The 24,094-nt window shown below is 45.5% G+C and overlaps 1 gene segment (V, D, J or C); it reads left to right on the plus strand.

The window, feature by feature from the left end:
* The first annotated feature begins 18,326 nt into the window (after window positions 1-18,326).
* Window positions 18,327-20,791, plus strand: LOC114910751 (Ig lambda chain C region-like). The segment is given in 3 exon segments: window positions 18,327-18,332; window positions 19,092-19,167; window positions 20,223-20,791. Coding segments are annotated over 3 exon segments (399 nt in total).
* The last annotated feature ends 3,303 nt before the right edge of the window (window positions 20,792-24,094 follow it).

Here is a 24,094-nt window from a genome sequence, read left to right on the forward strand (position 1 = left end):
ACTGCTCTCACATGAAAATGATCTGAAAAGCCATTTGAACCTCAGTCTTTTGTTTTCCCTCCACTGTGGAGGGACATTTAAAGGTGCTGTGATACATAAAGAGCCCTGATGTGAGTCTGTGCTCAGCAGTCACACTTGCAGTGGCTCATAAAAGGCAGTGACTGTCTAATAAATGTGCACAAACTTTACACTCCAAACACTCTCCACACAACGGCTTTAGAAAACAGATTCTTATTTTTGGGAAAGTACTGCAATGGGTAACGTCTGACTTTGGGACACCAGGTACTGTCACAGCTTGTGAAGTAGATCAGTGGAGAGAAATGGACAGTATCACGGATAGATTATTGCTCTACAAAGATCCTTAAATGTCCAATAAAATGAGTGACTGACTGTACACAATAAATTTAATTCTAAGCTGTTATTTTTCTTGTTCTTCACAAATTTCATCAAATTTCATTACGTTGAGGAAAATGAACTATCGGAGATATTTAGAAAAACTGTGTGTCTAGACTGAGTGCTCGAAATACACTTCTGTCCCAGTTCTCAGTGTTTTTCATTATAGGTGATATTTTCATAATTTTGGAGCACTTTGAGCTCTCTGGGGGAAAGCAGGACATCTAGGATGGATCTCATATCGATTTTTTGCCTGTTCCTCACATAATGCATTCTGTGAAATCACCTCATTGAGTAAATTCCTGCTGTGAGGGGTTCACTGTCATGCTATTCCCCTGGCGCGGTTGCGTTGGACCCAAGTGCGGGGCACAGGAAGCTTGGTCAAGGGGCGGTTCAGTAGACATTGCCAGGGAACAGGCAAAGGGTCATGATGTACAAATAGAATCCAAAGAGGCAAATCCAAGAACCGTAATCCAAGAAACAGGCGAGTGATCAGGCAAACCAGTGAGTCGGAGACGAGGAATAGGACAAGCAGCGAGGGTCAGGGCGAGGATCGAGGAGCGAGGATCGAGGAGCAGGGCGAGGATCGAGGATTGTGGCGCAAGACCAGGAGCGCGAGAGATCGATAAGGCTGAACAAGGTGTCCCGCATTCCCTTCTTATACCTGTGTTTAATGATTCGTGGCAGGTGTTTCCGGTGGGGGTGCGGTGGCGCAGTGGGTTGGACCACAGTCCTGCTCTCCGGCGGGTCTGGGGTACGGGTCCCACTTGGGGTGCCTTGCGACGGACTGGCGTCCCGTCCTGGGTGTGTCCCCTCCCCCTCCGGCCTTACGCCCTGTGTTGCTGGGTAGGCTCCGGCTCCCCGCGACCCCGTATGGGACGGGCGGTTCTGAAAATGTGTTTGTGTGTGTGTGTGTGTTTCCGGTTGCACCGCCGTGGGAGGCATGACAGTCACATTACCATCATTTATAAAAACTCATGAAAGATGTCTCCCAAAATTCATTAAAAAAACTACATAACTTTTTGTGTATGCTAACACCAATACTGTATATTTTTAATAAAAAAATAATTGTTTATATGGCTATTTATTTTGTATTTTAATACATTCACTTCATTATTAATAACCAGCTGTTCTAATGCAGGACTGTGGTTTTCGGAAAATGTTACAATGAATCCTGAAATCCCGTCCTGGATGTGTCCCCTCCCCCTCCGGCTTTACGCCCTGTGTTACCGGGTAGGCTCCGGTTCCCCGCAACCCTGTATGGGACAAAGCGGTTCTGAAAATGTGTGTGTGTGTGTGTTTTAAACCACCTTCCTCCTCAGCAGCTGCAGGGCGTCCCAGGTGCAGCAGTGCAGTAACTGTACAGTGTAACTGAGGAGGTTTTTGTACGGCTCTATAACACTGTGTGAACACATAGACACCACTAGAGAACCAGCCACTACTGATTTCGTGTAAACTCTGACAGTAATAATGTCCTGCATCTTCAGCCTGGACTCCACTGATGGTCAGAGTGAAGTCTGCACTAGTTCCACTGCCACTGAATCGATTTGGAATTTCAGAAAAACGGATACTAGCATCATAGATTAGGAGTTTAGGAGTTTCACCAGGTTTCTGTAGGTACCAGGCCATACGAGGGTAAGAAGTTCCTGCACCATATACTGGACTGCTGGTTTTACAGTTTACAGTAACTGTGTCTCCCTGAAGAATAGCTGTCACTGCAGGCGTCTGGGTCACAGTAATTTGTCCTTCAGATTCTGCAACAAAATTTGCAGCATTATATTACGACGATTTCAGTTGTATTGTTTAAAAACTGCATTCATAGCCAAGTTAAGATGGATTTTGTACATAAGTTCATACACTTACTATGAAATCTGAAGAGCAGTGCCAAGATGACAGCTGTAAAAAAGTTCATTGTTATTGAGGGATATTTTGCTATGAAAGACGGCTGTCAATCATGAAGAGTAAAACTGACAGGACTATAAATAGTCACAGGACACTGAAGAATGTGCTGTTAATGCAAAGTGTTTCCTCCATGCAAATAACCCTCCTGTATGTATCAGGAAGCAGAGGGGGGCAAAAGGATGAGATTTTTCTCATGAAGTTTAAGTGATACAGTGAGGTTGGACATGTGATATTAAGGTTATGTCAGTTTGTCACAGTCTCAGAAAACCATTGCAAATTATCACGTCATGATCTCTGACAATAAGAGTTAGGATGAACACAGCAGGTTTCGCCCCCACAACCACATCAGGACACCTGAACCCATCCATCCATCCATCCATCCATCCATCCATCCATCCATCCATCGTCAACAACTGCTATTCCCAAGCAAGGTCATGGCAAGCCAGAGCCTTACCAGGCAACACAGGGCGGGACACCCAGGATGGGACACCAGTCCATCGCAAGGCATCCCAAGCAGGGCTCGAGCTCCAGACCTGCCACACAGTGGGCACCACACCCCCATCCCCCCTAAACAGGAAATCCTCAGCACCATAAAACGAGTGACATAAAAACATCCAGCTGCAGAATCTTGATCAGGTCTTTACTGCATTTCATGGTGATCTCAGTGATTCTCCTCCTCTAGTCCGGAGTTCCAATTCTGTCTGCGCCCATCCATTGTGCTCTTGTCCCAGTCCTGTTTTCCTGCCCAGACTAAGTCACTTGTCCGTGCACTCAGGAACTTTCTCTTATGAGATACTCAACGTTTCTCTTCGCTCCGTATTCCTTGTGTCATCTCCAGGAAAATTATCCAGCTGTGTGAATGAGTAAATAATTCTAAGTAGATAAGCCTTGCAAGTTGCTTTGAAAAAAGTGTCAGCAAAACAAATGTAAATTCTGTGTCAATTGCCACCATATAAGGAGGAAAGTGATCATATTTTTTGCTTTTATTTCCTTGTGCTCATTTTTGAATGCAGTTCACGTGAGCTGGAATGGAACAGGTCTCCGTGCTCCTTGTTCTGGGACCAAGGAGCTGTCCTTGGTGCTGACTGTTTTCCCCCGCACTCCATGTCACAGGATATTCCTACATTCAAGGACTCATACCTCTAGTTGGTTACAGCTTTGATTTCCCAATCTAGTTTCTTTAGCAGAAAGCAGTAAACAGACCTTTGTAATACACTGTCTTTTATCATGTGCTTTTGAAAAGCTTTTACACTTCAATTCCTATTTTGAACATCTATAGTAGGAAATACATGTAGTTGCTGTTATTGTTATAGAAGAAGCACAGTGTCTGTGTGCTGTCTATTGTGAAATCAATAGAAGACAGTGAATAAAATAACTATTATAGGAATAGATTGTACGCACAGGGAGCAAAAATATAGTTTTTTTTTTAATAATAAGCCTGTCCAGGCTGAACCCTGCCTTATCTTACTGTCACATCCAGGGACCATCGTAACATCCCCAGATGGATTTAGGGGTGTGAAACTCACATGTAGAGTGTAAATATGAGTGTACAGAGTAAATTAGAAGAGAAAGCGCAGGTGTGAAAGGAGAAGAGAGCAAAGTGAAACAAAGGGCTCTTTAAACAAGGACCATGATTTGGACCCAGACCTCTGGTGGTTCGTTTCATTACTGCTCATAGCAGACATGACACTTTTCTGATGCGCTTTATGATTCTCTCCACATTACTTCTACATGCAAAGGTTTAAAATTTTTGCAGAATCTCAAATCGTACGCTCATGCTTAACTAGTTCTCAGATGTTGCTGTAAAGTTTCTGTTTTTTTCCATAGTTTTGTTTACATTTCGTTACAGTCTCAAAGACCTTAATACCTGGGTTCACCGTATTACTGTGTTCATGTCCTTGACAGAAAAGTCAATGTTACCAGTGGAACCAGCAGTTAGTCTATAAGATCTCCTGGGAAATTATGACCAGCATCTGTTCTGCTTCACACAATTGGTGAAATACACTGCAGTCAGTCAGCTCCAACAGAACCACTAGCCATTGTCACTGGACAACTCATAAGCTCTGGGGTAGTAAATATGTCCAGTTCGCCTTTAAGTTGGTTCATGCCACTGTGAGTCTACACTAACCACCCACTTTATATAGCAAGCAATGATGGCGCCGCGAACGGCCGCCTCGGTGTGGAGCTCCACAGTTGTTTTAATGTCTTTGTTAGTTTGTTCTGTCTTTAGTTACATTTCTGCAATCAGTTTTACCAGGGAAGAACTGCTGAACATTCGGCAGCCAACACCACCACCCAACATTTTACCGGTTTTCGATTATTCTGACGTTTTGCTGGACATAGTTTGTAGTCGGAGGTGCAGCGGCGCCGCTCAAGCGCTCCAAGACGCGCAAGCGTGGAAAGCGAACCGGCGCGCTAGTCAAGCTCCGAAAGCGCGGCTTTAGAACAGCGCTGCCTAGTATCCATCTGGCGAACCTTCGCTCCTTACCCAACAAAATGGACAAACTTCTCCTTCTGTCCCAAAAAAACAAGGACTTCTTAAACTCTGCTGCTGTGTGCTTCACGGAAACCTGGCTGAATGAAGCCATCCCGGACAGCGCGCTACATCTGCCGGGCTTCCAGCTGTTCAGAGCGGATCGCGACGCGGAATCAGCGGGGAAATCACGTGGCGGTGGGACATGCTTCTACATCAACGAAAGGTGGTGTACAGATGTGACAGCGTTGAAGAAGATGTGCTGTCCCGACCTAGAAGCGCTCTTCATCAACTGGAAGCCTTTCTACTCGCTGCAGGAGTTTTCCTCGTTCATCCTCGTAAGCGTTTACATTCCACCGCAAGCGTGCGTGAACGCAGCGCTGCAACAGCTGGGCGACCAGATCACTGACACGGAGCAACAACACCCGGACTCTGTTACAATCATTCTCGGGGACTTTAATAAGGCAAATCTCTCCCGTGAACTGCCAAAATACAGTCAGCACGTTACATGTCCCACCAGAGACAGTAATATTTTGGACCACTGCTACACCACAGTAAAGGATGCATACCACTCTGTTCCACGGGCAGCTTTGGGGCTCTCTGATCACTGCCTGGTTCATGTTATACCGACCTACAGGCAGAAACTGAAATCAGCTAAACCTGTAATAAGGACTGTTAAAAGATGGACTGAGGAAGCAGAGCAGGACTTACAAGCCTGCTTCGAGTGCACCGATTGGAGTGTTTTTGAGGCTGCTGCTAGCGATCTGGATGAGCTCACAGACTCTGTAACATCATATGTCAGTTTCTGTGAGGATATGTGCATCCCTGCCAGGACTCGTTTAACATACAACAATGACAAACCGTGGTTCACTGCAAAACTCAGACAGCTTCATCGGGCCAAAGAAGACGCCTACAAGAACAGGGACGGAGTCTTGTATAAACAGGCCAAAAACACACTGGCAAAAGAGATCAGAGTGGCTAAGAGAAACTACTCTGAAAAGCTGAAGAAACAGTTTTCAGCCAATGATCCTGCATCGGTGTGGAAAAGGCCTGAAAGACATCACAAATTACAAGACGCCATCCCCCAGCTCAGTGTCAACTCAACAACTAGCCGACGATTTGAATGAGTTTTATTGCAGGTTTTACAAACCCTGTCTCACACCCCACACCCATTCAGGCCCTCTCTCCACGAATCAATTAACACCTCCAGTAACCCCCACCTTCCCCCCTCCTGCACCTTTGATCTGTGAAGAGGAGGTGTGTCTGGTCTTCCGCAAACAGAAGACAAGGAAAGCACCAGGCCCAGACGGCGTCTCACCGGCCTGCCTAAAAACCTGTGCTGACCAGCTGGTCCCTATCTTCATAAAGATCTTCAATAGATCACTGGAGCTGTGCAAAGTTCCTTCCTGCTTCAAACGCTCCACCATCACCCCAATTCCGAAGAAACCCAAAATCACAGGACTTAATGACTATAAACCTGTCACCTTAACGTCTGTGGTCATGAAATCATTTGAAAAACTGGTGTTGGCCTACCTGAAGGACATCACTGGACCCTTGCTGGATCCCCTGCAGTTTGCTTACCGAACAAACAGGTCTGTGGATGATGCAGTCAACATGGGACTGCACTAAATCCTGTAATATCTGGACAAACCAGGGACTTATGTGAGGATCCTGTTCGTGGACTTCAGCTCGTCCTTCAGCACCATCATCCCACACCTCCTCCTGTCCAAATTAACCCAACTCTCTGTGCCCACCTCCATCTGTCAGTGGATCACCAACTTTCTGACAGACAGGCAGCGGATAGTGAGGCTGGGAAAATTCTCATCCAATACTCGCATGATCAGTACTGGAGCCCCCCAGGGATGTGTGCTCTCCCCACTGCTCTTCTCCCTGTACACCAACAACTGTACCGCTAAAGACCCCTCTGTCAAACTCCTGAAGCTTGCAGACTACACCACACTCATCGGCCTCATCCGGGATGGTGACGAGTCTGCTTACAGACAGGAGGTCCAAGAGCTGGCTGTCTGGTGCAGTCATAACAACCTGGAGCTGAACACACTCAAAACGGTGGAGATGATTATAGACTTTAGGAGAAACACCTCAGCATTATCTCCACTCACCATCATGAACAGCACTGTGGCAACAGTGGAGTCATTCAGGTTCCTGGGCACCACCATCTCACAGGACCTGAAGTGGGAGCCACACATAGACTCCATTGTGAAGAAGGCCCAGCAGAGGTTGTACTTCCTTCGTCAGCTGAGGAAGTTCAACCTGCCACAGGAGCTACTGCTGCAATTCTACTCTGCAGTCATCGAGTCCGTCCTCTGCACCTCTATAACTGTCTGGTTCGGCTCAGCTACGAAGTCAGACATCAGAAGACTGCAGCGGATAGTTCGGACTGCTGGAAGAATCATCGGCACATCCCCCCCAGCTCTCCAAGAACTGTACTCGTCCAGAGTCAGTAAAGGGGCTAGCAAAATCTTTCTAGACCCCTCACATCCAGGCCACTTCCTCTTCGAACCTTTGCCATCTGGCCGGCGCTACAGAGCACTGAGCACCAGGACAGCCAGGCACAAGAAAAGTTTCTTTCCTCAGGCCATCTACCTCATGAACAGCTAAATCCCCCCTAGAGAGTAAACCAGTGCAATACACAACTATATTTATATTTATAACTATTTATCACATCATACCTCTTACTCACTCTCCCTTGCATTTGTATAGAACATACCTGTACACATATATATATATATATATATATATATATATAATGTCTAGTGACTATTTTTGTATATTGTGTACTTTATATTTTTATATATTTTTTATCCCTCATTCACATACTCTATCTTCTCACCTGTCTTGTCACTGTCATTGTGTCTGTGCTGTGGAAGCTTCTGTCACCAAGACAAATTCCTTGTATGTGGGAACATACTTGGCAATAAAGCTTGTTATCATTCTGATTCGGATAAAGACCAGTGATGTAACAAAGGTGTGTTGTATTTTATCATCTGAACAAGAGCAGGACCTCAGGTGATCACTTGGAGGTGATGTGTACATCAACCATGACATTTATTACCAGAAAAATACTCTGGACTGTTCCAGCTAAGTGAATAGAAGAGCTGGTTTGGGATCCAAAGGATGCAGGTTTTAATCCTGCTTATGGCTTTAGTACTTTCAGAACAAAATACACACACACACACATTCTCAGAACCGCTTGTCCCTTACGGGGTCACAGGGAACCGGAGCCTACCCGGCAACACAGGGCGCAAGGCCAGAAGGGGAGGGGACACACCCAGGACGGGACGCCAGTCCGCCGCAAGGCACCCCAAGCGGGACTCGAACCCCAGACCCACCAGAGAGCAGGACTGTGGTCCAACCCACTGCGCCACCGCGCCCCCCTAATCGGAACAAAATACTTACTCTAAATTGTTCAAGTAAAAATTGTTGTGGTGTAAGAATGAGAAGGGGGCACAGCAGGTTTGACCGGGTGCTACAGTCAGGTAGGTCACGGGTTCAAGTCCCGCTTGGGGTGCCTTGTGACGGACTGGCGTCCCGTCCTGTGTGTGTTCTCTGCACCCTGTGTTGCCAGGTTAGGCTCCTGGTTGCTGCAATGCTGCTTGGAACAAGTGGTTTCAGAGAGTGTGTGGGTAAAAAGGAAAAAATGAACTTATTAGCTGCTCTGGAGAAAAGCACCATCTCAATAAATAAATGTCAAATTAATCTTAAGGACTGTCGATATAATTCCTAATAGTCATGGAAGGTGATGTTTAAATTTAATGAATTTCATTATGTGATGATAAGAGGAGAGTTTAAAGGATGAGTTTGGTGCATCATGTGGAGAGCAACTGCAGAATTGTGCAGTGGATGGGAAGGAGGTTAGAAGAGCAGAGGAGAGGGAAGAGGGCAGGAGGGATTTCATGTTGTGGCAGAATGTGACACTATTAATATTGGATATAAAATGAGCACAAAAAGCTCAGAGAATCATCACTTTGCACTGAACTTGTATATTTGGGTTCTATACTTATATAATGATTAAGCATATTAGAAGGGAGTAAAATGATATTCTTAAGAAATATGGCTGGAAAATAATGAATTTTTCATGTCATCAATTTTGTTAGCAACAGTGAGGTAAAGTACTTCTGTTGTATCAGTGCCTGTGGACCGTGTGACATTATTTCCTTCCTCTTCAAGCCCAACAGTGCAGTAACTGTACAGTGTGACTGAGGAGGTTTTTGTACGGCTCTATAACACTGTGTGAACACATAGCTGCTACTGATTTCATGTAAACTCTGACAGTAATAATGTCCTGCATCTTCAGCCTGGACTCCACTGATGGTCAGAGTGAAGTCAGACCCAGATCCACTGCCACTGAATCGATCTGGAATCCCAGAGTAACGGTTAGTAGCAAGGTAGATGAGGAGTTTAGGAGCTTCTCCAGGTTTCTGTAGGTACCAGTATAATGCATTGTTGCTGTACACAGCAGTACTGGTTTTACAGCTCATACTGACTGTCTGTCCTGGTAGAACAGCTTTCACTGCAGGACTCTGAGTCACAGTTATTTGTCCTTTGGATTCTGAAAGAAAAAATGAAGTTTCATCATGAACCTAAGACTAAATAATTTTGTCATTTAGTACAATGTAATAAATGTGATTTCTTAATGCATACACAGAAAATACTTGCAGAAATATGTCAATAATATTGCTTAACTTACCTTGGATGAATAGCAGAAGTGTAAGTGCAGAGATGAAGACACCGATAGAACTCATCATTGTTGTTTTGAGTTTTACTCCCATGAAGGACAGCTGTCAGTCATGAAGTGTCCAACTCTGAGGACTATAAACAGTCCCAGAGCACTGAAGCATGTGCTGCCCATGCAAAGTGCTTCTCTATGCAAATACATGTAAGACACACTGTGAGCCATGCAGTAATGAGTACAACCATAGAGTCCAGTAAAGTACCACGGTACTTGCAGTTATGTGATCAGTATATTTTCCAGTTTTTCTAAATATCGTCAAATCGAGTTGTTTTCCAAAATTTGGGACAAGAGAACAGGAGAGGGACAGGACTGTCACTGAACCAAAACAGAGTTGAATATTAATGATGTGTTTCTCTGTAAAAGCACACAAAATATCCATTGATAAAATATAAGTGCTTTGAAAAATGTCCAGAGGAAATTATATCTAAGATCACATTCCATCACATATCCAGCTCTTTTCACCCTTCTCCAGAAGTGGATATTACATTTTAGTTTTTTGACACGTTGTGTTCAATTATTATCCTTTCAGAGACGGGCATTTCTATTCTGCCTTTAAATTCCCAGTTTCAGTAATTCTTGTCCCCCCAACACTCATACACTCCTAAGAGTGTTTTCCACACATCTGAGTTCAGTACAGTTCTGATTCTTGTCTTCAATCTGACATTCATTACCAACACATTCTTCTCAACTGCTCTCACATGAAAATGATCTGAAAAGCCATTTGAACCTCAGTCTTTTGTTTTCCCTCCACTGTGGAGGGACATTTAAAGGTGCTGTGATACATAAAGAGCCCTGATGTGAGTCTGTGCTCAGCAGTCACACTTGCAGTGGCTCATAAAAGGCAGTGACTGTCTAGGAAATGTGCACAAACTTTACACTCCAAACACTCTCCACACAATCACTTTAGAAAACGGATTCTGATTTTTGGGAAAGTACTGTAATGGGTAACATCTGACTTTGGGACACCAGGTACAGTTGGCAGTGAACTTTGATGATAATCTAAGGACACAGGTTCGAATCCCACCTCCCACTTGGTACTATTCAAATTACCCAGCTGTATAAACTGACTGAGTTGTAAGGCGAAGCTCTCAATTTACCGGTCGATCTACGTTCCGACCCTCACCTATGGTCATGAACTCTGGATCATGACCGAAAGAATGAGATCGCGGATACAATCGGCAGAAATGAGTTTCCTCCGCAGAGTGGCTGGGCGCACCCTTAGGGATAGGGTGAGGAGCTCGGTCACCCGGGAGGAGCTCGGAGTAGAGCCGCTGCTCCTCCGCATCGAGAGGAGCCAGTTGAGGTGGCTCGGGCATCTGTTCCGGATGCCTCCTGGACGCCTCCCTGGGGAGGTGCTCCGGGCTTGTCCCACTGGGAAGAGGCCTCGGGGCAGACCCAGGACACGTTGGAGAGACTATGTCTCCCGGCTGGCCTGGGAACGCCTTGGGGTTCCCCCAGAGGAACTGGAGGAGGTGTGCGGGGAGAGGGAAGTCTGGAGGACTCTGCTCGGACTGCTGCCCCCGCGACCCGGCCTCGGATAGCGGAGGAAGATGGATGTATAAACTGATAAAATTACTGTAAGTATCTCAATACTGCAAATCACTTTGGAGTAACAAATGAAAAATGTATCACATTCTTTTTTTTATCTGCTGTCACAGCTTGTGAAGTAGATGACACACACATACACACATTTTCAGAACCGCTTGCCCCATACGGGGTCATGGGGAACCGGAGCCTACCCAGCAACACAGGCTGTAAGGCTGGAGGGGGAGGGGACACACCCAGGATGGGACGCCAGTCCGTCGCAAGGCACCCCAAATGGGACTCGAACCCCAGACCCATCGGAGAACAGGACTGTGGTCCAACCCACTGCGCCACCGCACCCCCCAGATGAAGTAGATCAGTGGAGAGAAATGGACAGTATCATGGACAGATTATCAGTCTACAAAGATCCTTAAATGTTCAGAGGAAAAACTCCTAGAGCTCACTTTTCTGTCAAATGTAATCTCAATTATGGGCTGAATGAATAAGTGCACCAGAGTGTTTGTGTCGCGTCCTCGTCAGCCAGCACATCGGCGACACCTGCTGGTCCTGGATGGGCGTGAGGATAAAGAGGACGGCCGAGGAGACGTGAATGTGGAACCTTATTTTGGGCAAGCGCTGTAGCCGAGCGGCCAGTGTTTCCTGTTCCGACCACCGACCACGACTTACTGCCCATCCTTGTCTCGCCCTCTAAGCAACGCTTGTTGATCGCTCGACCCTTCCACGTCCCTCAACCTTCCCTTTTTGCTAAGCCTTGTGTAAGAGACGAGACAGGAGATGCCGTTGCAGCAGTGGGCTTTTATTTGCCCTAGTTAGACAGGGGAGAAGGAAGGAAACGGGGACCAGGGAGAGGCTTCGTGCTGGTCATGGGGGCAGGGAGAGTCGGGTCGGTCGGGAGGCGGGCGTCGTCTCATGGTTCGGCTTCGGGTTCCTCCTCGATGTCTTCTGCCAACTGCTGGGCACCGGGGAAGAAATAGGGAGTGAAATCATCCCCAGTTGTGGCTGCTCTTCCCCCATCTCTGCCACCTCCCCGGGCCGCCTCGGAGTGTTACACACACACACTTCCTGAACCACTTGTCCCATACAGGGTCACGGGGAACCGGAGCCTACCCGGCAACGCAGGACGTAAGGCCGGAGGGGGAGGGGACACACCCAGGACGGGACGCCAGTCCGTCGAAAGGCACTCCAAGTGGAACTCGAACCCCAGACCCACTGGAAAGGAGGACCCGGTCCAACCCACTGCGTCACCGCACCCCCCTCGTGCTACAGCCTGTTTTTCCAAATAAAAGGAGATCATATGAATCTGTGCCTGAGTCCGTTGTTTCCTGGAACACAGCAAACATGACACTTTGTTTCTGTGTTGACTCTATACACAATAATTTTAAATTGAAGTTGTTCCTTTCCTCTCACAAATCTGATCAAATTTCATTGAATTTATTCAACTGGAAAGGTTCGCAACACAGTGTCTAGATTGAGAGCTTGCAATACACTTCTTTACAAATTCTATCCGTGTTTATCATTATAGGTGATATTTTCCCAGTTTTGGAGTGTTTTGAGCTCCTTGGGAGAAAGCAGGACAGTGAGGAGATTCTCATGTTGATTTTTATCTGTTCCTCACATAATGTGTTCTGTGCAATCATTTCATTGAGTAAATTTCTGCTGTGAGGGGTTCACATTACATCACCTACCTACTTTTTTAATAAAAGGATTATTTTGAGGGCTATTTTCCAATTTTTTTAAAAAAAAAATATCATTTCATTATCAATAACCAGTTGTGCTAATACAGGATTCTGGTGTTCGAAAAATGTTACAGTTGATCCTGAAATGTATGTTGGTTTTGAATATTAACTCAGTCCATATACATTTTTCTACACAAACTGTCATATGATAATTGTAAGGCTCACAGATCTATTGCTGAATTCAGGGTAAAATAAAAGTAACCCAGTACAGAGGTTTCACTCACACACACCTCCTAAACCGCTTGTCCCACACAGGGAACCAGAGCCTAACCCGGCAACACAGGGTGTAAGGCTGGAGGGAGAGGGGACACACCCAGGACGGGACACCAGTCCATCGCAAGGCACCCCAAGTGGGACTCGAACCCCAGACCCACTGGAGAACAGGACCTGGGCCAACCCACTGCGCCACCACACCCCTACAGAGGTTTTCTAAACATAGTAATATGAAGGAGAATAATCATGAAATGCTTTAAGTAAGGGGTGCGGTGGCGCAGTGGGTTGGACCAAGTTCTCTTTTCCAGCGGGTCTGGGGTTTGAGTCCTGCCTAGGGTGCCTTGTGACGAACTGGTGTCCTGTCCTGGGTGTGTCCCCTCCTTCTCCGGCTTTCTGCCCTGAGTTGCCGGGTAGGCTCTGGTTCCTCGTGACCCCGTATAGGGGGTGTGTGTGTGTGTGTCTGTTAAATAACCTTCCTCCTCAACAGCTGCAGGGGGTCCAAGGTGCAACAGTGCAGTAACTGTACAGTGTGACTGAGAAGGTTTTTGTACGGCTCTATAACACTGTGTGAACACACGGACACTATTAGGGTTGTGAAAACTCTGACAGTAATAATGTCCTGCATCTTCAGCCTGGACTCCACTGATGGTCAGAGTGAAGTCAGACCCAGATCCACTGCCACTGAATCGATCTGGAATCCCAGACGCACGGGTTGTAGCATAGTAGATGAGGCGTTTAGGAGCTTCTCCAGGTGTCTGTAGGTACCAGTGTAAATCGTTGTTGTTGTACACAGCAGTACTGGTTTTACAGCTCATACTGACTGTCTGTCCTGGTAGAACAGCTTTCACTGCAGGACTCTGAGTCACAGTTATTTGTCCTTTGGATTCTGAAAGAAAAAATGAAGTTTCATCATGAACCTAAGACTAAATAATTTTGTCATTTAGTACAATGTAATAAATGTGATTTCTTAAAACACACAAAGAAAATAGTTGCACACCAAAGGGAAATACATATTTTTTAAGACTTACCTTGGATGAAGACTAGTGTAAGTGCAGAGATCAAGACGCTGATAGAACTCATCGTTGAGTTTTACTCCCATGAAGGACAGCTGTCAGTGATGAAGTGTCCAACTCTGAGGACTATAAACAGTCCCAGAGCATTGAAGCATGTGTTGCCCATGCAAAGTGCTTCTCTATGCAAGTACATGTAACACACACTGATACACATTTTCAATGTGTTCAAAAGCATTTTGATAAGTAGCCTGTATGATCTGTCTCTTTGTCTCTTTTTAATTTACTGTGATTAATGGTTTGGAGATTGTTGATTTTGTTTCTTGTTTTTTGCTCTTTAGTCCTTTGGTTTTTCTGTCTTTTTTTGGTGAGTGATCGATAAGGTATCAGTTCCAGTTAATTTATTACACTAAATGTCTATTTGAAAGAAGGGATTTCATTCTGTGCTGCTGTTCACATTGTCACTGTACATTTTACATTGTGTCATAGATTTATATATAAAAATACCCAGTTTGTGAAAGTCTGAGAAAAATAACTAAAACCCCTCTGCCACGCCCACACCTCCGAGCCAACACGAAACACCTTGGACGCAACGCAGACTGCAGCATGAACGGTTGCATCAGACCAGCAGCTGATGCGGAACCTTGTTCAGCCTCCTTGTTAGTGACCTTCTAGACATTTCCTGTTGCCGAACGCCTTCCCCGATCCCGTCCCTTGTTACCATGATCCTGTGCCTCTTGATGATCATCGACCTCTTGCCTATGTACCGACTTCGCCTTTTGGATTCTCCCTGTTACAATGTTCGCACCTCGAAGACCATTTGCCTGTTCTCTGACCTCCTCTCTTGGATTTCCCCGAAGACACCACGTATACCGCTCTGCAATTGGGTCCGCCGCTTCCTTCCAGACCTAGCCATGACACCCTCCAGTACTGAAAATTCTCCTTCTTAATTAACTATATTATACAAATCTCATTAATTTATAACCATAGATTGGGGTTTAGCACAAGAAAAAAGAAGTTTACCACAAGAAGGAGCCTGTTTTTTGTCACTGGATGTTGAGACTGGAATTTGGAAAACCATGTTACACACACAGGGGGCGCAGTGGGTTGGACCGGGTCCTGCTCTTCAGTGGGTCTGCGGTTGGAATCCCGCTTGGGGTGCCTTGCGACAGACTGGCGTCCCGTCCTGGGTGTGTCCCCTCCCCCTCTGGCCTTATGCCCTGTGTTGCCGGGAAGGCTCTGGTTCCCCGCGACCCCGTATGGGACGAGCGGTTCCGAAAATGTGTGTGTGTGTGTGTGTTACACACACATGCAGACACACTGGCTGAAACCACTTGTCCAATGTGGGGGTCGCAGTGAACCAGAACCTAACGTGGCAACGCAGGGCGAAAGGCTGAAGGAGGAGAGGACACACCCAGGATGGGACGCCAGACTGTCGCAATGCACCCCAAGCAGGACTCTAACCCCACACCCACCAGAGAGTGTGACCTGAGCAAACCCGTTGCACCACCACACCCCCATTACAGGAAGGACAGTTTTCTGAAAAATTCTTATTTACCAGTCACCATGTACTGTTTTAAATGTCTCATGAAGTATTACTTTATATACACTGTATTAAAATAGCTGAGAAGAACCAAACACAGTACATACACAAAAGAAAAGACTGCACAAGTCACCTGAACATGACACATGGCACTTTGTACAAAGGCACATGTTACTGTGAATCAAAATAACTCGCTGCACAACAACTGGATCCTCTGCTTCCAAGTCGTGAATTTCCCTCCAAAAATCTACTTGAACGCTTAAATTCTGAGCACACGCTGTCCCTCTGCTTTGTGCTCCTATGGCTCACATCACTTTTTCTAGGACTGTCTCTTGTGCTACAGTGTAAATTAACTTGAATATGTAGATAGAGCAGTGAATAGTGGTGACTGACAAAGGTTTACCTCTTACACCCCCCACAGCGGCACAACAGGGAACACCTGCTTCGAATTATCAAGCACAAACTTAAAAAGGGGCTGCGGAACACAGTCCGATGCGAAACCTTGTTCAGCCTTATTGATCACTTGTGCTCCTAGTCTTGCTCGTCGTTCCTCGCCCTGCTCCACACTCCTCGTCCCTCGCCCTGCTCCTCATCTCCAACTCACTGGTTTGCCTGATCACTCGCCTGTTTCTTGGATTACGGTTCTTGGATCTGCCCCTTTGGATTCTGTTTGTACATCGGTGACCCTTTGTCTGTTCCCTGACAATGTCTACTGAACCGCCCCTTGACCAAGCTTCCTGTGTCCCGCACTTGGGTCCGACACAACCGTCCCGGGGGAATAGCATGACACTCAAAATGTCTTTCACCTTCCTGCTTTGCCTCTGCTATGCTGTCTGCTCTCCCTCCTGCTGCACAATTCTCGGATCTATCAACAGACGATGCCACTGACACTTTCCTTTCTAACCCTGTCTTCCTCCCTTGACTCTCTCTGTCCATTATCTTCCAGACCAGCACACCCCAGTGCCACCCCATGGCTGACTGATACATTACATGCAAACAGGACCTATGTGAATATGACGAAAATCCAAGATTCGCTCGGACCTGGATGCCTACAAACAACTCTTAGCTACTTTTTTCTCTGCTGTCTCTTGAGCTAAAATTACCTTCTACCACAACAAAATACTGTTTGCAACTAAAAAACCACACAGACTCTTTGCCAGCTTCTCATCCCTCCTGTGTCCTCCGCCGCCCCCTCCTCCATCTTTTCTTGCTGCTGATGACTTTGCTTTGTTTTTCAGAGACAAAGTCAATGCGATTATGGACAAGTTCTCAGCATGACCCTGTGAAAGTGATGCTCTCTAAATTCCTTGTTTCCATGTCTCCTTACCCTGTGCCTACGTCTCCCTGATATCCCGACCCACAGCTTTGTTTCTGGACCACGACTTTGGATTTTCCTCTGAACGACGGTTGCTCTACGTTGACCTGGTGCCTGTCCTTTGATTTCGTTATTTCACCTGCCCCTTGTCTGCCCACGCTTTGCAATAAGCGGTGCATCTGCAATATGGTACGTCGCCTTTGTTCCTGCTTGCAAGCATGACACAAGTTACATCCTAGAACCTCCTCTAATGTCCCACTGTTTATCAATGTGCCACAGCTCCATCATCTGGTAACATGTCTTAATCGCAGTGAATCGCAGTCAGTACCATGTACTCTCAGTTACAGATATTGTAGGTAGTTATAACTGGACTGAAGAATAGAGTTAAAACTGTAGAACTGCATACAATGTCCATCAATACTGAAAATTAATTTGATTTATCTTCTGAAATCTTGAGGTCATTAACAAAATTAGAAATTGAAAACTGGGCCCTGTAACGTCAGGACGTGAAATGGACACAGACCCAGGTGCGATGATCTCAGTAGCAGAGTCTATACACAAGTGTTGAGAAATTTAGTGCAATAGTAACACAATGACTACAGAAGAAAGAGACACACGGGCTCTTCTCACAGTAAATTAAATAGTTTTAGGTGTACGACACGAATACACTGAGACTGGATTTGGACGGAGATGGAACACGAGATGTGGACAGAATCACAAAGGACTGGAGCAGAAACACAGTGGAACAGAAGTTGGGAAACAGCTTGGTAAACAAATATCATGAGGGAAGCCACAGGAAAGTAGTAAAATGCCGATCAATAAGCCACAAACCAATGACATGACTTCGGCCTTTTAATAGCACTGGGAGCTGGTCAGCTGGTCAGCTAAGATCAACTGGTCAACTAAGGTCAACTGAGGTCAACTGAGGTCAACTGAGGCCAGCTAAGGCCAGGTGTGTTGATGCAGTTGGACTGATGCTGGACATCAGGGATTTCGACCTTGGGGTCGTGACATGGACATGCTATGAGTTTAGAGACCATTGGTTTGAGAGGGTCTTGTTTGGTTGCATAGTCTGTGCCACGCCCACACCTTCGGACCAACACGGAACACCTGTGACCCAACGCAGACCGCAGCATAAAAGGCTGCGTCGGACAACCAGCTGATGCGGAACCTTGATCTGCCTCCTCGTTAGCGACCTTCTCCAGCCATTTCCTGTTCCTGAACGCCTTCCCCGAACCCGTCCCTTGTTCCCCCGATCTACTGCCTCCTTCGGATTATCGACCTCTTGCCTGCACACTGACCTCGCTTTTTGGATCCTCCCTGTTACGACGTTCGCACCTCGAAGACCCTTTGCCCGTCCTCTGACCTCCTCTCTTGGATTTCCCCGAAGACACCACGATTACCGCTCTGCACTTGGGTCCGCCGCTTCCCTCTGACGCGACCATGACAGTCTGATATTGATGACTCAAAAGTTATTGCTGCTGTTTAACATTCAGCTTAGTTTTACGAAATGAAAAATGGAATAAACGCAGAAAATAAGAGAAAAATTACAAATAACTGTTTAAAATATGCAATAGTGGAATCTGTGGTGTAAAGGTGTGTTCAGTGGTGCTGTGTGTCATCATGACAATAATCCACGGTGAGCAGTGAGAGACACACTGGTGTCTCACAGGACTTTTTGTACAGCCCCTCAATGACTTTCACTCACTGTGGTGGACTTTTGGTAGCGGCACCAAACTGGAAGTTGGCAGTAAGTATTTCATCTTTTAACTCAATACCATCGACATCAAAGCTCTGCACAGATACTTTTTATGTGTTTTTCCTTTGTTCTCTGTTTCATTGTCATATTTATAGTTCATATTCATTGTCTAATGTGCTCCTACCAGATGTTTTCTGAGAAACAATTTGCTTAGGGGTTTCAATTATTTGTGTAAACTTTTCCTTATTCGGACAATATGTTCCTTTTTTTTGTGTGTTTTTTGCTTCATTTTGTCAGAAATCCAAAAATAAACTTCAAATTGTCAGTAGAAAAGAGCCCCATAGGAATCTGGTGGTGCGGTGCATTTTATTGTAAAAGCTCCTTTTCACATCAGTCATGGACACACCGCTGTGATTCTTTTCTTGAAGACACCAGACATGAGACTAAATTAGTATTTACCATGAAATGCCGGTAAACACGGTATATTGACGGTACACTGGGCCCTGGAGGTTTTTGTACGAGCACGAATAGGCTCTGAATCACTGTGGTACACTTTTGGCGGAGGAACCAGGCTGGAAGTTGGAAGTAAGAACCTTTTTCTATATTATATCTGAACACTGTAAAGTAATGAATGTAACTCGTTTTATTCCCTTAGTACATTTATATTCTTCAGTTGAGTGTCTCATTTGTGTGTTTTCAGCTGTTTCACTCAAAGTCGTTGTACTGAACGTTTGGAAAAACAGCTTCAAATCATTGATGTTGCAAAATCGTTGAGAACTCATAGATAACAACGATAAATAAAAATCAGTGCGATAAATAACGATAATTAATATGGCGATAAGCGTCTTTACTCTGTTCACGGATTTTCTGATTTACATTTAAACCTGTAAAAATCATGTTTCAGCAGAGTGTTTCCAGCTCTTTTCAAAGTCGTTACACTGTAACTTTGTTTGGTTACAACAGTTTCAAATGATGTTCGAAATATTGACAGCAACAGAGAAAACAACGATAAATACATAATAATAAATGCGATAAATAACGATAATATGCGATAAAAGCGTCTTTTACTGTTTGTTCACTACGGATTTTCTGATTTCCATTTAAACCTGTAAAAAATTGTTTCTTCTGTTTTTTCTGTTTTATAAATTCATTATTTGTTCCTCCGAATTAATGTTTATTTTTCAGCTGTCAGTAATAATTAAGATGAAAATAATACAAACAATGTGATAAATAATTGATGCGCTTGCCAGTTTGGTCATTAACTTTGAACTGAATTTAGTCCATCACTGATACACTTTCGATCAGTGTGTTATAAAATGAAGAAAAGCAGTGTGCGGAAGGGCTGTATGAACATGTCCAGAAGGGTGGAAAAGAGACACATTTGTAGCACTGAGCTGCGGAGGTAAAAATGACTCTAAGAGATCCGTTCTCTTGTATTAATGGCACATTATGATACACCTCATACATACTGTGGGCTACATTCATAAACTGCCTATCCATTCCTCCTTTGAGCGTTAACTAACAGCTCTTTTCCTCCTCCGCTACGTACAGGTGATGAGACACAATGCGATGTCCGCTGTTAAAGGTGTTCCGTCCACTCGCTGCCCTCTCTCTGACCTCTGACCTCTGCCGTCTCCTAGGCAACGCTGCCCCCGTCCTCACGGTCCTGCCCCCGTCCAGTCAAGAGGTGTCCGGTAAGAACAAGGCCACGCTGACGTGTCTGGCCAACAAGGGCTTCCCCTCCGACTGGAAGCTGGAGTGGACGGTGGACGGCAGGACCAAGCCTGGGGACGCGAGCCGCGGACTCCTGGACAAGGACGGCAAGTACAGCTGGAGCAGCACGCTGACCCTCCCTGCGGACGAGTGGACGAAGGCGGGCACGGTGGTCTGCAAGGCCACTCAGGGCTCCCAGACTCCAGTTCTGGAGACGATGAAGAGAGCCGACTGCCCCGTGTAGATGGGCGTCTCATTACTGTGTTTTTACTCTGTGCTCTACTCCACTCTTACTGTTTTCGTAACTAGTAACATAGAGGTTAATAATGTGCTTTGCTCCACTATATATGTGAGACCCTTTACCTTGAGCTTCTCAGTATTATCCAGTGTGTCCTCTGCTCCTGTTCTGTATTAGATTATTGGTGTGTTACACTGTGTGATCTTGTGCTTGAGTGACGTCTGAAATGCAGCTGAGAATAATAAACGTTTATTGAATAAAATACGCAGTTGTTGTTTCCCTTATTAATACATATTGTGTCACATGAACTGTAATATAAGTGTTCATTTTAAATGATGAGCACAGTCCTGTTCGCAAAGAAGGCATAGAAAGTACAAGGAAATGTATTAATTCAATGAAAATTTATATTTAAAGAAAAGTAAGCGAAATAAAAATCTTTCTGTCATTTAATACACTTTGTCTTCCTTGAAGGAAAATGTTTCATTATTTAACGGATGATGTATATCAAACAGAAACAGTTTGCCTGTTACCATAATGACACACACACACACACACACACACGCTGAGTTTTCATTGTCATAGTAAATTCTGCCTATCATCTAAAAGCGTATTTTTCATTTTTTAAAAATACCTTTACAGGAAGATTCTATTAGTGTTTCCTTCACACAAACAATATTTCAGCAGAATTTATCACCCAAAATTAAGAAAACTACTTGCAACAAGTGTGTGTTCAGTGTGAAAGACAGGAGCTCCCTGTGACCCCACACTGACAGGGAAGGAGGAGAATCCCTAAATCACGGGGACTCACATACATGTTAACGTTTCTTGAACGTTTGGTCTTGAACGTCTCTTTAACACGTCAAAAAAAGTGTTCAGACAAGTGCTGCATAACCTACGTTTAGTGTTTCTGTTCTATGAGCGTAAAGGAAAATACTGCACTGATTGTCCCTTCCTGCTCTAACTACTGTAACAACTGTGAGCTGAAGAAAGACAAAGAGTTTTACGTGAACTACATCATGCTCTGTGCTGCACAGACACACACAGAAATGGAAGTACAAGTTGACTCAAACTCCATGTAAAGGGTCAGATGATTCTTTCTGGTGTCTCTTGATTTACCGTAAGCCCCCACCTCACAGCAGCCCCCTGGGGACGGGGGCACATTTGCCTGCTCTATTCTGGGAGCAGCAGAAGCGTCCTGCCCATGCAAATGTCAGTTTCAGCCCAACGGTTCTTGGTGCGGTTTCACTGCCTGAAAGACCCTGCGCTGAGGCAGGTGTGTGTGTGTGTGTGTGTGTGTGTGTGTGTGTTGGGGGGGCAGATATCAGTCATTATCAGCAGAAGAAGAAATGGAATCAAGTTAGATGATGATTAAGTTTTTTCTCATTGTTTCAACAGCAGTTATTATCAGTGCTCTTGGTTTATAATTTGTTCAATTTCCTGAGAGTCCAGTGACTATAATAGGAATCACCCACACACACATCTTCAGAGCCGCTTGTCCCATATGGGGTCACGGGGAACCGGAGCCTACCCGGCAACACAGGGCGTAAGGCCGGAGGGGGAGGGGACACACCCAGGACGGGACGCCAGTCCGTCGCAAGGTACCCCAAGCAGGACTCGAACCCCAGACCCACCGGACAGCAGGACTGTGGTCCAACCCACTGCGCCACCGCACCCCCTATAATAGGAATCATTCACAGAAATTATTCACAGTGTTTTTCACAGTAAAGTACATTGTGATTTTCTCTTCATTCTGTGTCTGTGGTTGGTCATGGAATGAAAACTTCATAGAAGGAGCCCTTCCCTTAATTTTGACCAGTAAAACATTTTAACAAAGAAAAAGATAAAATACAAGAGAAATGAATAGAGGTGGCTGTAAGTGTAGTGGTTAGAGCTGCTCCTTTTGGATGTAAAAGTTGCAGGTTTAAATCCCACCTCCAGCTGTTGTACCCTTGAGTGAGGTACTCATCCTAAATTGTTCTGATGAAATTACTGAGATGGATCAAATAATAGAAAGTTATCTTAGAGAAAAAAAAGAGTTTTTGAACTTGTAAAAAAAATGAAATGGATATAATGTTTTTTAAAAACTTTCACCAGAACCATGTACTGAACTGAGCATTTTTCTGAAAGATCAAACTTAAGACCCTGGTTATGGCCAACAAATGCATAAGTAGAACTGCTACCAGGTATGTACAAGACTTCATCATTCACTTCACCCCAACCAGACTGCTACGCTCTTCCACATCTGCCCACTTGCTGGTCCCGTGTACGAAAGGTAAAGCACGGAGGTTCTCACTTCTGGCTCAGTTGTGGTTTAACGACTTCCCCCGTCACTCAGAACTGCTAAATCTCTGTCCAAATTTTCTTAAAAAAAGAGTTTTAAAACTCAACTCTTTGAGTCTTTAAAACTCACTTTGCCATGATCTCTTAAGTTCATGTTAGGTGTAAATGTTCATGCTTTAGGGGGTGCGGTGGCGCAGTGGGTTGGACCACAGTCCTGCTCTCCGGTGTGTCTGGGGTTCAAGTCCCGCTTGGGGTGCCTTGCGACGGACTGGCGTCCCGTCCTGGGTGTGTCCCCTCCCTCTCTCCGGCCTTACGCCCTGTGTTGCTGGGTAGGCTCCGGTTCCCCGTGACCCCGTATGGGACAAGCGGTTCTGAAAATGTGTGTGTGTGTGTGTGTCACCTCTGTGTCCATTTGTAACCTGAATGTGACTCTCAAAGTGAAGTGAAATACATCTCCTCTACGAGTGGACTGTACTCAATGTAGAGTACAGATGAAAACATAATTTCAATTTACTGAAGAATTAATAAACTTAAAACAACTAAATATATGTTACACTCCAGTGAAGCTGGTAGTGAGTTTATTGTTTTATCTGTTCTTCTAGAGTCACCATTAAATTGTGACACTGACCATCACAGTAACAGATATACAGAAAAAAATAAACACATTTGTTATTGTCACGCGGAACCGAGGCCGCAGGGAAGGCTGGACCCACGTGCAGCATCGTTTGTCAGGAACCGAGGAATCAGGTGAGTTCTCGTTGTTGGGGACGGGTGAGGAGTCGGTAAGTTGGTGGTCAGAGTGGGAGCAAAGATCTGTAGACGAAGTCAGGGGGAGATGCGCATGGTCAAAAGTGAGGGAACGAACGACAGGAACCAGGGACAAAGGAGACTGGGACATCGGTGCAAAGGGGGACAGTTGTCTCAATGAGTTTCCACAAGTGCAGAGGAGGGTCTTTTAAAGCCAAGTGGTCTGATTCTCATCAGGTGCTTGATTGACATCCGGAGCTGCTGATTGCAGTGTGGACATGACACATATACACACACACACACACACACACACACACACACACACATCGCCTGAAACCACTCATCCCAAATGGGGTCACTACAAACCAAAGCCTAATGTGGCAACACAGGGTGCAAGGCTGGAGAGGGAGAAGAAACACCCCGGACGGGACGCCAGTCCAGTGCAGGGCACCCCAAGCGGGGCTCAAACCCCAGACCTGCCAGAGAACAGGCCCCAGCCCAACCCACTGTATCACCGCATCACCACACCGCTGC

Source organism: Scleropages formosus, chromosome 6 (genome assembly GCF_900964775.1).
Source record: "Scleropages formosus chromosome 6, fSclFor1.1, whole genome shotgun sequence".
NCBI lineage: Eukaryota > Metazoa > Chordata > Actinopteri > Osteoglossiformes > Osteoglossidae > Scleropages > Scleropages formosus.